General features: G+C 32.5%; 1 protein-coding gene across 1 annotated transcript; it reads right to left on the bottom strand.

Annotated features, from left to right (window-relative positions):
- Positions 1-1,180: 1,180 nt before the first annotated feature.
- Positions 1,181-11,352, bottom strand: LOC110018785 (plant intracellular Ras-group-related LRR protein 6-like). Its single transcript, XM_020716221.1, has 5 exons — positions 11,227-11,352; positions 2,550-2,674; positions 2,368-2,464; positions 1,473-1,547; positions 1,181-1,240 (listed from the first exon to the last, which is right to left on the bottom strand). Exons 1-5 carry the CDS (start codon positions 11,350-11,352, stop codon positions 1,181-1,183), a joined length of 483 nt encoding a protein of 160 aa, XP_020571880.1.
- Positions 11,353-13,666: the final 2,314 nt, after the last annotated feature.

The raw sequence follows: 13,666 nt of genomic DNA, 5'->3' as shown, positions 1-13,666 counted from the left end.
AAATTACAAACTGTAGGCGTTTTGACAATATTTAATTTTTTTTTAATTACTGATTTAGCAAATTTAAATTTAAAAAATACATTTTGAAAATTTGGGCCATCAGACAAAACAAAGCAGTTAATTAATATTGAAGAAAGAAAAATAATAAATAAATATATATATATATATATATAAACTGTGTCTTGAATATATGTAATCTAAGAGACACTATGATGCATATTTTTGGGTTTAAAATAAAAAAAAAACGAGGCATCACATTAATTATGTATCATGAGCCAAAATCAAATGAGAACCACAAGGAAAAAGCTGAAAGGAAAACTGAGAACCTCTTCCTTTAACAGACAAAGTATACCTCAAACAAATTAGGTTAGTCAAAGTATGTGTTAGATGTGTAAATACATAGGACATGAGTGGTAAAAGAAACTGCTACGTATTCCTGTTGGTAAGGATTTTGAAAGATGTTGCCAAGGCCATGGATTCAAAACTTATGCACGTCAATCTCATCCTGGGGACTATGAAGTTACATTTTCCATCATTTTTGGGGATTACTATTTTGTTCTCATAAATCAAGCATATTGCTTCCCTTCTGATATTTTGGTACAACTCTCTCGCTATATATATATATATATATATATAGCAAGAGAGTTGTACCAAAATATCAGAAGGGAAGCAATATGCTTGATTTATGAGAACAAAATAGTAATCCCCAAAAATGATGGAAAATGTAACTTCATAGTCCCCAGGATGAGATTGACGTGCATAAGTTTTGAATCCCTGGCCTTGGCAGCATCTTACAAAATCCTTACCAACAGGAATACGTAGCAGTTTCTTTTACCACTCATGTCCTATGTATTTACACATCTAACACATACACTTAAATTTTTACATATATGACATCTTACCTATGCATGAAGGATGTACTTCATTTTTTTAAAGTTAAATTAGTGAACTTTTCTAGGGATATAAAAGATTTGGCTGGTATAAATGTAAAAAAGTAAAGTTTAGATGTTAAATATGTAAATATATAGGGGATTGTGTGGTATGTATGTAAATGCCCATTTTTTTAATGATACATAAAAGTTAACTAGTATTATATTGTTTCTTAAGCACCATAGCAAATATTATTCTGAAAATTTTCCATCCAAAATAAATAATATAACAAAACATAGTTTAGTACTTCTTACCTTCTCAAGGGGTTGCCATCAAGTTTCAGAACCTGGAGGTGAGACTCTAGCAAGCCCTGCTCAAAAAAGTTTTTTATTCAGAACATACAGCTTTTCAATCATTTCCCACTGCAAGCATGCATAGCAAGATTCTCAGAACATAAAAAATATACAAGAAATTGAAATAAAATGATAGAGAATAATTCATAAATGGTTTATAAAAACGACAACACAAATATTTCACATTCGAAGCAGTGATTCTTATAGTGATTTCAGTTCTAGCTAATAAGGAATGCAAGGAAGTCAGACCAATTCAGAAGGAAGCGCAGCAATGTTGTTGTTCGACAAGTCAAGCTCTTGAAGTGATGTTAGATTCCTTACTTCCTGTTCAGAAAAAAAATTAGGAATTTTTTCTGATGAATTTCAGAAATACGGAATTCACATGCACCCAGAAATGATTAAAGGAAAAAAATAAAAATCTCCACATGGTTACATAATATGACTGTATTTATGTCTCTGAATTCATATTCAAAACAAGGGATCAAATAGATAAAACTAATAAAGTCAATCTACATTAACACACAAAATTTTGACAATGTTTATGAGAAAATTGTTAAAATGGTCCCCTAAATTTTTGTAGGAAGCCAGTTTAGTCCCAAAGAATAAAAGTGTCAATTTAGTCTCCATACACTTTTAATGAGGGCTAAAATAGTTACCTCTGGGTTCTATATTTTAGCTCATATTAAAAGAGTCCATGAACTAATTTGACATATAATGATCACATGTAAATAGCCAGATGACTATTTTGACAATATACTCCATTGTTTATACAATATTTACACTACCATTTAAGGCAAAAGAGAATGTGATATATGAATTATCCACTCCAGATTGAATTCTAATCCCAATACCATGGCAACTTACTTTTAGAAGGTAAGTTATACCTCTAGATTTAGTCCCCATACACTTTTAATGAGGGTGTAAAAATTCTAGGGACTAATTTTATTCTTTTATGGACTCTGGGACTAAAATGACAACATGTAAATAGTCAGACGACTATTTTGACACTTTACTCCATTATTTATACAACATTAACACTAGCATTCAAGGCAAAAGATAATGTGAAATATGAATTATCCACTCCGGATTTAATTCTGAGCCCATTACTATGGCAACTTACTTTCAGAGGTAAGGTAAGCTATACCTCTGGTAGCAAGACAAGTAAATTCTGGCTTAAGTCAAGAACCCTAAGCTGCTGTAAGCTCAAAATACCCGATGGAATATGAGATAACTTCATTCTTCTGTAAATCACAAAAGCAGCCAGAAAATTGAATAAATGTGATTTTAGCAGTACGTGAAGGGATCCTGAAAGAGCCAAGTACAGACCTCAGGTGAAGTTCCTTCAACTGCGGGAACAAAGAAAATGCAGAAGAATCCAGAAGTGAAGAGGCATTGCCACTAAGGTCAAGTGATTCAAGCTTAGTGAGGGCTTCAAGGCCATTGAGAGGAATCTGTCCAAGTCAACAAATAATGAGTGCTTTTCGTTGAGTGTGAAACATGGCGAGTAACAGTTAATTAGAATATCCAGACATGTAAAAATAGAGCTGAAGGGGCCCTCCTAGATAATTTAGGCATTACCCTCCAGTTTATTGTTTGTTTCTTCTCAATTTTCAATTTTGACATACATAAGTGTTTGTTTTTGTCTCTCTTTTTTTACTATTACTTTCACGTACGTTGTTCGAGTTTTTTTATGGATTTGCTGATGATCTCAATTAAAAATACAACCTATATGAAATTCAATGATAAAAAGTTCATACAATTAACATTTACTCTAACAAAAAGAGTATTATTTCACTAACAAATAAATAACGCATAAACAAATAAGTATAATATAGTTGATAAAAACAATAATTTTAGTGCCAGTAATAACGTGTTTCATAACATTGAGCCAATTACACATAATGTTAGTGGGTGTTCCCATTGGCATTAATTCAACAGAAACTAAACCTCCAAAAGGACAATTATGATTTGGATGGGTTAATAATGAAAATAAGGCTGCTTAAGAGGAGCATTTTGAAGATCCTCAGTTAAGAATCCTAAGATCGGGTTTTATAAACATCAAACTAGATCCTAAGTAATTTATCTGAATGTAGCTCCCACTACTCTTCATTAAACACATCCAAGCTTAGGGGTTTATCTTAATTTTATTCTTTTTGTTCTTTGTTTTAGAAAGAGGGCTTAAGTTTTAGGCATTAGGGTTGAGGCTATCCTTATATGTGGCCTTGAATGTGGTTAAGTGGCCTCCACTAATATCTGCATTTGATTCATGGATCCTAGCTCACAGGTCCTCCTATCATGGAAAACACAATTAAATTTTGATTGATATTTATCAAAGTGGCAGATAAAACTAAAATCAACATGTCCGAATAGCTGTTTTATAATTGTCTTATTCTTCTTGAACTTTACATCAATCTCCAAAGTACCTTGAACATAGAATATAATCAACTCAAATATGCTAATGGCCCTTAAAATGTAGTGAGTAGTGAAGGATTGCTACGATATACTTTGGTTTTATGGTTGTATGGTTCTACTATTTAAGATACGGGTGTTATTTAGATTACAATTTTATTTGAATTTTAATGTAATTTATGAAATGTTTGTCATGCTCCATCCAATGTTCTTTAAAAATCAGCATCAACTAAAATGCTTAACTGTGATTATAGCCTTAATAGTTCACATTTGTTTTTTACTTTTAGGCATTAGGGTTGAGGCTATCCTTATAGTGCCTAATTCAGGTTCTACTCGACTATATTTATCTACTTCTTTCATATATTTTTTAACAAATCTCTCTGTAATACTATTTATCGGAGAGCAGAAACTAAAGCAATCCCTTCATTTCCATCTTTCTACAGTTTCTTTGTTCAATTATTATTATTATTATTTTTAGCACAAAAGGGATGGCATGATGATGAATGAGGAACTGACGTTTACATCTACTGGTGAAAAACAAAAAAGTAAATTTTTTTAAATATAATCATAGGTATCCCATCAGATTTAGATCATTATATATTCTTTTTTTTAATTGCTCAAGATATATGACATTATATGGGCATTCACTCTGACACAACATATCATATTCGTGAAGCTCCCCGGTGCTCACAACTTACGTCGTGTTTGGCACCCTGTTTTTGCTGCCAAAATGGTGGGGGAGGGGGGTCGTAATTTGTGTCTTTAGGGCAGAAACTCGGTTGTGAGCTCCCCTTCATCCATTCTCAAGGCCTTCAACACTCGCTATTAATGGTATGATGGTTCTTGTTTTATCATCTTCACAGTTTATCTTTTGGTAGTTTGATGGTTTTTATTTTACCATTTTCCCCTTTTGTTCTCTTGCTTGTCTGACAAATTGCATTAACCTAATGGAAATCATGAAAGATCAGCTGATAGACTAATTTGATTACTCTAATTGCATTTCATTGCCTCTGCTTTAAGAAGATATATGTGCACTGTTCTTTGTTTTGAAAATTTATGTTGAAGCAATGTTATTTATTAAAGTTCTGATATTATATGGTTAATTCGGTTGCTATTGTGTAGAGAACCATTTTCTATAAAGAAATATGAGCACATCTGTTTTATTTACCTCCACCACAAGTTTTCATTGATCAGATGGAAATTTGAAAGTTCGGTTGTTAGATAAGTTAGATAAAGTGCATTACATTAACTGCATTTCCATCTTGAAAAATAATTTCTGGAGAAATGTTTGAGCACTATTTATTTATATTTGCTTTTTAAATAAAATCATTGAAAATGTGTTTGAGCTGATGCAAAATGAAGGTTAGATGCTGGATAAGCAACCACCTTCCATTTTTTCTACTGTTCAATTAGGTAAAGTTACACATGGAAAAATATATGTGCATTGCTCTTTGTTTTGAAAATCTATGTTGAAGCTATTTTATACATTAAAGTTGTGATGTTAGAAGATTAATTTGCTTGCACTTGCCTCTTATTCAATATAAAGAAACATTTTCAGGAGAGAAATTTAAGCATTATTATTTGATTGATTGTTTGTTTGTTTTTTTTGGAAAAATTATACCACTGAGAATGTCTTTATTCTGATACAAAAGTGAAGGTTAGATGCAAAATATAGATGTCACCTTCCATTTTGATCCTGCTAAATCAAGAAAAGTTATACATGGAGAGATATATATGCACCGCTCTTTGTTTTGAAAATTGCTCTTCGTTTTGAAAATTTATGTTGAAGCAATTTTAAATATTAAAGTTATGATGTTATGTGTTTAATTTGATTGCTATTGCCTTTTCTTCAATCTAGAGAAATATTTTCTGGAAAGAAATTTTAGCAATGTGTTTTTTTTTTTTTTGGAAAAATTATACCATAATGGATATGCTTCTTCTGATGCATATGTGATGGTTAGATGCTAGATATTGATAAGACCTTCCATTTTCAACTTGCTGAATCAGAAAAAGTTATGGAATGAGAGATATTGTATGCACAACTCTTTTTTTTTTTTTGGAAAATTTATGTAGGGGGTAGTTTATATATTAAAGTTTTATATATTAAAGATCTGATGTTAGATGATTAATTTGTTTGCTCATACCTATTCTTCAATCCAGAGAAACATTTTCTGAGGAAAAATTTTAGCACAGTTTATTTTTTTTTGAAAAATTATACCATTTGGAATGTCTCCGGAGAGATATATCGGAAATGCCTTTGATATTATATTGGGAATGTCTTTGAGCTGATGCAAACCTGAAGTTTAGAAGCCGAATAATTTGGATTATGCTTTGGTACTTGGGATGGTTATAGATTTTTCTGCCGCGATGCATTTCATATTTGAAATGTTATTTAGAGCAATAATGAAAAAAAACTATTAAAGGGCTTAACCACCGACCACCAATTGTCACTTTTAAAATTGACAAATAAGTTTTGCCACATATACTACCTGTTATTAGATCACAGATACAAGTGTTTATCAATGATGCTACATTGGTCTTGAAGCCTAAATGATAAAAATGGTGATCTTGGATGGAGCCTTCTTTGATTAAAAGATTTCACTGAGCTCTAATGGTTTGTTCGAGGTGTTGTTTTGGCTAGCATGATTGAACAAGAGAAAAGTGAAAGGAAATAACTTATCTAGCATCTAAACTTCATGTTTGTAGCAGAGCAAAAGACATTCTCAATAATATACCTTTTCAAATAAAAACAAACAGTGCTCAAATTTATCTTCAGAAAATATTTCTTTGGATTGAAAGAAACAATGAAATGCAATTACTGTAAAACACTGTATCTAACTTATCTAATAGCTAAACTTCCAGATTTCCATCTGATCAATGCAATTTTCTGGTGGTGGCAGAGAGAACATGAGAAATATTTATTAAGTTTAATGAAGAAGATGTGCTCATATTTCTCTCCATAAAATATTTCTCTGGTTGGAGGAAGAGACAAGTGCAACCAAAATAACTACCTAACATCATAACTTTAATATATAAAATAGCTTTAACATAGATTTTCAAAACAAAGAGCAATGCACATATATCTTTCCATGCATAACTTTTCCGAATTGAACATAATGAAAATGAAAAGTGATAACTTTGTTGAGCAAGTTGGGATTTTGAAACCAAAGAGTTTCAATGTTTGATATATGTTGATACATGAATTGTGTGATGTTGGTTTAGTTCTTGCTATTTATTTGATGTTGTTTGTTTGGTGAGTTTGTGGACCTATTAGTTTCTTGAGTTTGTGCAATTGTTCGTTCGCAGTGACGGTTTTGAAGTTTGTTTCGGTGATGCGTTTCATTTTTTTGAAATGCTTTGTAAAGTGATGATGGAAAAAACAGAATAAATGGCTCAACCGATCACCAATTGTGAATTTAATAATTGACCACACATACTTGTTACAGATACTACCTCGTTTTAAGCCTAAATGACATAATTGGTGATCCTGGATGGAGCCTTTTCTAATAACTTGATCTCATTTAGCTTTACTTTGAAATCTTCTTTTCACCTCTTTTTGCCTTTAAATAATTTTGCTTTACTTGCTAAATAATATTATTTCGACCACATTTTCTTATCGATTGATACATCATATGGGTAAATAAAAGGAATGTGGGATGTTTGTCATTTGGGATAGAGAAACAAATATAATAGTCTGTGATTTATGCTTGAGGAAGATAAAAATTAGCAATACACCGACCAGACATTTCAAAACAGAATATTGGCAAAATATCACAAAAAATTTTCAAGAAAGAACTAATAAAAAATATCATATCTAATGCGCGCACTGCTCTGCATGGATACCCGACAATGACAAATGTTCCAAAGCTGTTGGATTCTATTCTAGAGATTTTTTTATTACATACTCCTCTACTTATTTGCTGTAAAAATTCTAGATGACCAAAATAAACGGGAGACTTTCTTTACCTGGCGTTGGAACAGAGGATTCCTTATCTCTGATATTTTTTAGAGAATTAGACAAGCTAGTTGCATTTTTTTATTTGTTACTACTATTTTGGATTTTTTATTTGTAATAATTTACAATTCCAGGATGAATATGGATTGTTTCATGTTTATTTGGCATTTCAGTATTTATGGATTTGAATATTTGTAATGTTTTCATTATGAGTCATTTAAACAATTATCTACACTACCATCATAATATGTTCTTATTAAACTCTAACATGCATCTTTTAGACAGATGGATCCACCAAATGAAGAAGAAATTATAGAGACAATCGAGAGAGCAACGATCCTTACTACAATAGTTTGTGTCATCAATGAGTATTTTCAAAAAAAAAATTGTGTAAGACATCTTGTGTGTCATCATCATCTTTAGGTGACAAATAGGTTGAGGAATTACTCGAAGCTCATCCAAGCAGAATTCATAGCATGTTCCAGATGTCAAAAAACCTTTTATGTGATTTGCTCGATGAATTGCAGTCTAAAAATGATTTACATAAATCGTCGCACTTTATATCTTGAAAAATTCTAGCCATCACGTTTTTTATTGTCACACAATGAGTTCATCAGTAGCGATTCCACTTTTGCGCAAACACCATGAGAAATCCATAGCGATTCGAGATACATGTTGTTCTCCAAGGTATCAGTATTTCTACCTATTATAACATTACTACATTAAAGAAAAAAATAAAGGTCTAAAATTTTTTTAAAAACTAATTGTATTAGATCAATTGATGACATGCATGTCGATATACGCATGGGAAATGATGAGAAGATCAAATATCCTAGACGGTGTAGGGTTGTTACATAAAGCATCTTAACAGTGTGTGATTTCAATGTATTTTACGTTTTTGATGACTAGTTAGGAAGAGAGTGCAATGATGAGAAGATCGCATATCCTGGACGGTGTAGGGTTGTTACATAGAGCATCTTAGCAGTGTGTGATTTCAATGCATTCTACGTTTTTGATGACTGGTTAGGAAGAGAGCGCTCATGATAATCAAATTTTAAATTTGCAACCCGACGACGTGGATAAAAATTTTCAATATCTCCCCAATGTTAGTACATTTAAAATATTACATGAATCTTTTCATTTTAGAATATGCACTCATGATGTTATTATTAAGAAATATATTACCTCGTCAATTCAGGATATCCATTACAACGGGTTTCTTGAAGCCATTTCCCGATACGAGGTATCACATTCCAGATTTTGAGTGCAGCTGCCAAGTACTTAGTGAGAGAAATAAACTCTTCAATAAAATACACTCGTCATTACAGAGTGTTATCCATAGAGCAATCAGTGTATGGAAGAAGTGGGTCATACTCTGAAATATGCCGACGTAATTCTTCAAAAAACAAGTCAAGATAGTTGTTACAACAATAATGCTCCATAATTTTTTACAAAGACATCCATCCCAAGACGATATTGATGTCAGGGTCTTAGACAACCTGCATGCCATAAAAAACATTCGAACATAGGGTCGGACATTCAATGCCCAATGAGGACTTTGGTATGAACGAATACAATACATACGAGGGAGAATATGTGAAATATGTGATCCAGGTAAGAGAAGATATTATTGATGCTTTGGTGAATGTATCAAATGTATTTATGCAGTATTACCTACCGACTTCTTGTTGATGATTCTTATTTCAGCTGTACGATGATACTTTCTAAATCTTTGTAGCATTCTGTGTTAAGGTTTTCTTTATGTATCCTTTTTAAGTTTGATTTTTCTTGTAATATTGTTTAATTTTTTTTAATGTTTCTGTCGCATATCTACTTTTTTGGTCAATTGAAGTCATAATGTATTGTAATCACGAGAAATATGAGTTCAAGAGCATCAGGTACTTCGAGTGTTCCATCCTGCCACTGTGACGCACGGTGTAATGATTACCATTCAAAAAAGGAAAACAGCTGCAGAAGAAGATTTTACTGTTGTCCTAGAAACATGACACCTAAATATTGTTAAAAATTGCAATTATTTTCATTCGATTGTTGACACAGATGTGACACAGATAAGTTCGCTCCAGACAGTGATCAAGTCAGAAGAGATGTTGTTATGGAAAGGAGATTATCCCGAAAACTTGATCGTAAAGACATGAAAACAAATATCATTCTAGGCTTGCTGATTATTTTGGTGATTCTCTTTATTTTGTTATCTGCATGAAATGACCAGCATTAAATGACCAGTCATTTTTTTATGTATTATGTCATTATTCTAATTATTTTGAAAACTGTAATTATTGTGATATATTACATATATATATATAAGAACAAAACAGTCTTTTTCATTAGAAATAACAACAACACAATAGGTTATCCAAACAAACTCCCACTTTTCCCACATAAACTTTCTCACAGCACTTGAGAAGTTGTTTCCTCAAGAAGCAACAGCTACTTCTGCTTCTTGAAAAAGACCCAGCCGCCCCAAATGCACCATTAATCATACATAATTTCACAGTCAAAGAAATTTAGACATTACTTTCCACGAGTTTACTTTCAAATGTAAAATAAATGTAAGATATAATGAGATAGAATTTAAAAGGTTTTTGTATATAGAAGATTAGTTTGCTTTCATAATTTTAACTACATTCCTCCAGCTTTTTTTTCTTTACTCGTAGAAACTTCGCAGTATTCAAAGACAAGGAAAAAAAAAATAATTCAAAACCTTTTAATATTGATATTACAAAGAAAAGTATAATCTTCTACGATGCACCCAAGATAAATTAAGATAACAAGAAGGAAAACAATAAAGGAGATTAGTTTGAAGAGGCTTAATAAACTGTAAATTGCAATGCTTCTCTAAATTCTTAGGGGCTGGGTTTTGGATGATTTGTTGTTTGGAAGTTTTTAGCTATATCTTGGTTATGGTAGGTGGTTTATCACTTGTTACCCTCTTACTCGTGCAATCGTGTGATTATGAGATTGGAGCATGAGAAAGATACTGCACCTGAAGCTGGACGCAACATATGGTGTCTCCTTCTTGCGGCCATCTGTGATTTTCTACTCCTAGGATGTAGAAATTGCAGGAATTGGGTGCTTACTGTTCTTCCTATTTGGAATTTAAAATTAAACTGGTTGTTCTTTGGTTGATTTGAAATTTAAAATTAAATTGAAAATTAATTTAAACTTCGACTGGGACTGATTTTATAGCAATCTTATTATGAGGACTCTTAACACTTGTTGAAATGAAATATGTAATTAGAAACTTTAGTCAAGAAGAAAATTTATTTTTCTAATTTCAATCTTGTGAGTATAAGCTGAATGAGCAATTCCTTCGAGTGTGATAAAATGTGACTATTTAATTTTAGAGAAGTCATATATTCATAGCATTAGGCTTTTTTTTTAATAGTATTTATATTTTATATTTTATTGCATCTGCAAAATTTATTATTTACATTAGTGCTCATGAATTTGATGAGAAAGTGATGTCGGAATCCAATTTATGAAAATTAATTTTAGTAATATGACATGTTGTATGGTTTCATGCAAAGAAAATATAAATGTATCTCATGCCGTCAATTAATTCAACAACTTACTTACCATAAGAAAACAAGAAAAACTAAGTATCCACACGCACTTTACCTTCGACAGGGGATTATTATCAAGCTTCAAAAAAGAAAGACTGGGTAGGGATGATAATATCGCACCAGGCCATTGCGCTATCTTGTTCCCGGAAAGAATCAGTACCTGCAAATTTTTGTTCAACATAAGTATGCGTTGGAATAAAGAAATGAAGTTAGCATTTCACCGATTTGCACATTATTACTAAAATTATCAAATATATTAATGAAAGGAAGGTTTTTTTTACATAGAGAGATAATAGTCGACACATGTAAATTTTTAATGAATGATATAATTGAGTAGGATGTTTGAAACCTGGATTCTATTATACAAGGCATAGATGCATCAAATAAAATGACAACATAGGATGCCTCTGATAGAAATTTGAAAGAACACACTTGTTAGAAACATAGGAGATACTTATTAAGGCGAGGAAATCCATATTTTGGGTAGTGATGTTTACTACCGTTGTTTCACTTCATAGTTTTTGTTTAAAAGTTTGTCTTTGAACGTAACAAGGTATATGATGAGTTCTCCAATATTTTGATTACCTTATTAGGTTTGTCTTAGACCAACAACTAAGGTCAATTTAGTCTTTTATTAATTATTGTGGGGTTTAAATAGAGTTTATTATGCTCAGGGTTGGGCTAAACTATGAGATTTTTGTCTTTAGTCTTAGGATTAGGATTTGGGAGAGATCACCTACCTCTCGAATTGTAGGCGTTAGGATTTAGGTTTGGGAGAGTCAATCTACATCTTGAATTGTAAATCACTCATTGCATTTTTTTATTTGCTTGTAAATTAGTTAAATTAATCCTAATTTGGGTTTTCCCATACATTTTTTGCATTTTTTTTGTCGATTTTGGCTTCGATTCATATCAGTTTGGTTTATTATTACAAGTAGATTCAATTCAAAGCTTGCACATGGGTACCAATGTCCCGCAATTTCTATGTTTGCGGCAAACAATCTCTACTATTTATTTTATTCTTTGGATTTTTGTTCTAGGCTTCTTACAAAGGAGAAAATATTTGGTGTGGAGTCTGGACGTAATTTTGCGTCCGGATGCCAATAGAACAACACCACCGAACTTATGAAGGACCAACATATTGGGCTAATGTTGGGGTGATCTTGTGGTTTTTGGAATAAGATATTAATGGGGTGGTACCGAGGTGGTGTTGAGGTGGCACTTGAGTGGTGTTGGGTTTGTATTGAAGCAGTATTGGGGTGGCGATATTGAAGTAAATTAGTAGTGGTGTTAGGTGTGACATTTATGGGGTGATATTGAAGTGGTTTTGAGGTGTTATTGAGTCAATATTCAAGTAATATTGAGTGGATTAGTAATGTCGTTGAGTTGTTTTGGGGTGGTATTCAAGTGTTATTCCGGTTATCTACTGTCTTTCCTCACTCATCAAACAAAGTCTCCTTGTCAAATCAAGTACACATTTTTTAGTAATAAATCTATGAATATATATAGCCGAAATTTAATGTATGAAACAGTATAGTGAACAAATAATGCCAAAAAATTTGTGTTGGAGAAATATATTTAGCAACAACAAGAACAACAACAAAGCCTTAATCCCACTACGTGGGGTCGGCTACATGAATCCTTTTTCTCCATTGCGCCCTATAACATGCGGTGAGCGTGCATCGAACAAAGCCTATATATTTAGCGATGAAGAATAATTTATACATCTAAATAACTATACACTGATTAAGAATGACCTAACTATCTCGAAACTCCTCCGCTCTTGTTTTTCCCTCTTTCACTTACATTTTTTTATCACACAAATCCCTAAAAAATTCTAAATGAGTTTAATAAGTGCTCAACGATGCAGAGAGAAGAAATACCCGAAATTGATAGACATCATTACGTTCGACAACGTGACGGCTCCGATTCTCCAAGCTGAAACTCATCCCCTGCGCCAGCGACACACATCCGAACCTCATGAGAAAAACGGGAAAAACTAATAAAGGCGCGACGCGGGTTCGAGCAGAACAGGAAACCATAACAATGGAGAATGGAACGACGTAGGTTTGAATAGGAGAACAACTTTTTTTCGTAATTGGGCTGTTCGGGCCGGGATCGCTCGCCTCTAAAAATACAACTTTTTCTCCCTCTTATTTGATATATTGTGTGGGTCCTCCATATGCTGGGTGGGGTTGTTTCATTGGCGTTCGAACACAAAACTGCGCACAGACTCGACACCAAATATTTTCTCCTTGTAAAGTGCACTATTTCATGTTCGTAATGTCTGTGGCTATTATGTTGAAGGTATTTATCTTTGTTATTGTTCTTTGTACTACAGTAGCAACACCTACCTTCAGCTTCAAGTTTGCATCCATGAAGGATTAGTATTGCTTGTTGTTATTGTGTGAAGCCTAATAATAATGTTCAAAGTTCACTCAAAGCATTGGCACAACACTGGAAGGGGCTCAAGAGGGCTCTCCAACAAGGGGGGG

The sequence above is a fragment of the Phalaenopsis equestris genome, unplaced genomic scaffold (assembly GCF_001263595.1).
Source record: "Phalaenopsis equestris unplaced genomic scaffold, ASM126359v1 Scaffold000036, whole genome shotgun sequence".
Classification (NCBI taxonomy): Eukaryota; Viridiplantae; Streptophyta; class Magnoliopsida; order Asparagales; family Orchidaceae; genus Phalaenopsis; species Phalaenopsis equestris.
The sequence above is the reverse complement of the archived record's forward strand: the minus strand, read 5'-3'. Positions and strand labels throughout refer to the sequence as shown.

What these genes read in the sequence shown, in the direction of transcription:
- LOC110018785 (XM_020716221.1), bottom strand. Translation starts at nt 11,352, where the DNA reads ATGTTGAACAAAAATTTGCAGGTACTGATTCTTTCCGGGAACAAGATA. An exon ending in TTGAAGGAACTTCACCTGAG is followed by an intron (nt 2,465 to 2,549) that starts GTCTGTACTTGG and finishes TGTGATTTACAG; the next exon opens with AAGAATGAAGTTATCTCATA. An exon ending in CTGCGCTTCCTTCTGAATTG is followed by an intron (nt 1,241 to 1,472) that starts GTCTGACTTCCT and finishes TTTTTTGAGCAG; the next exon opens with GGCTTGCTAGAGTCTCACCT.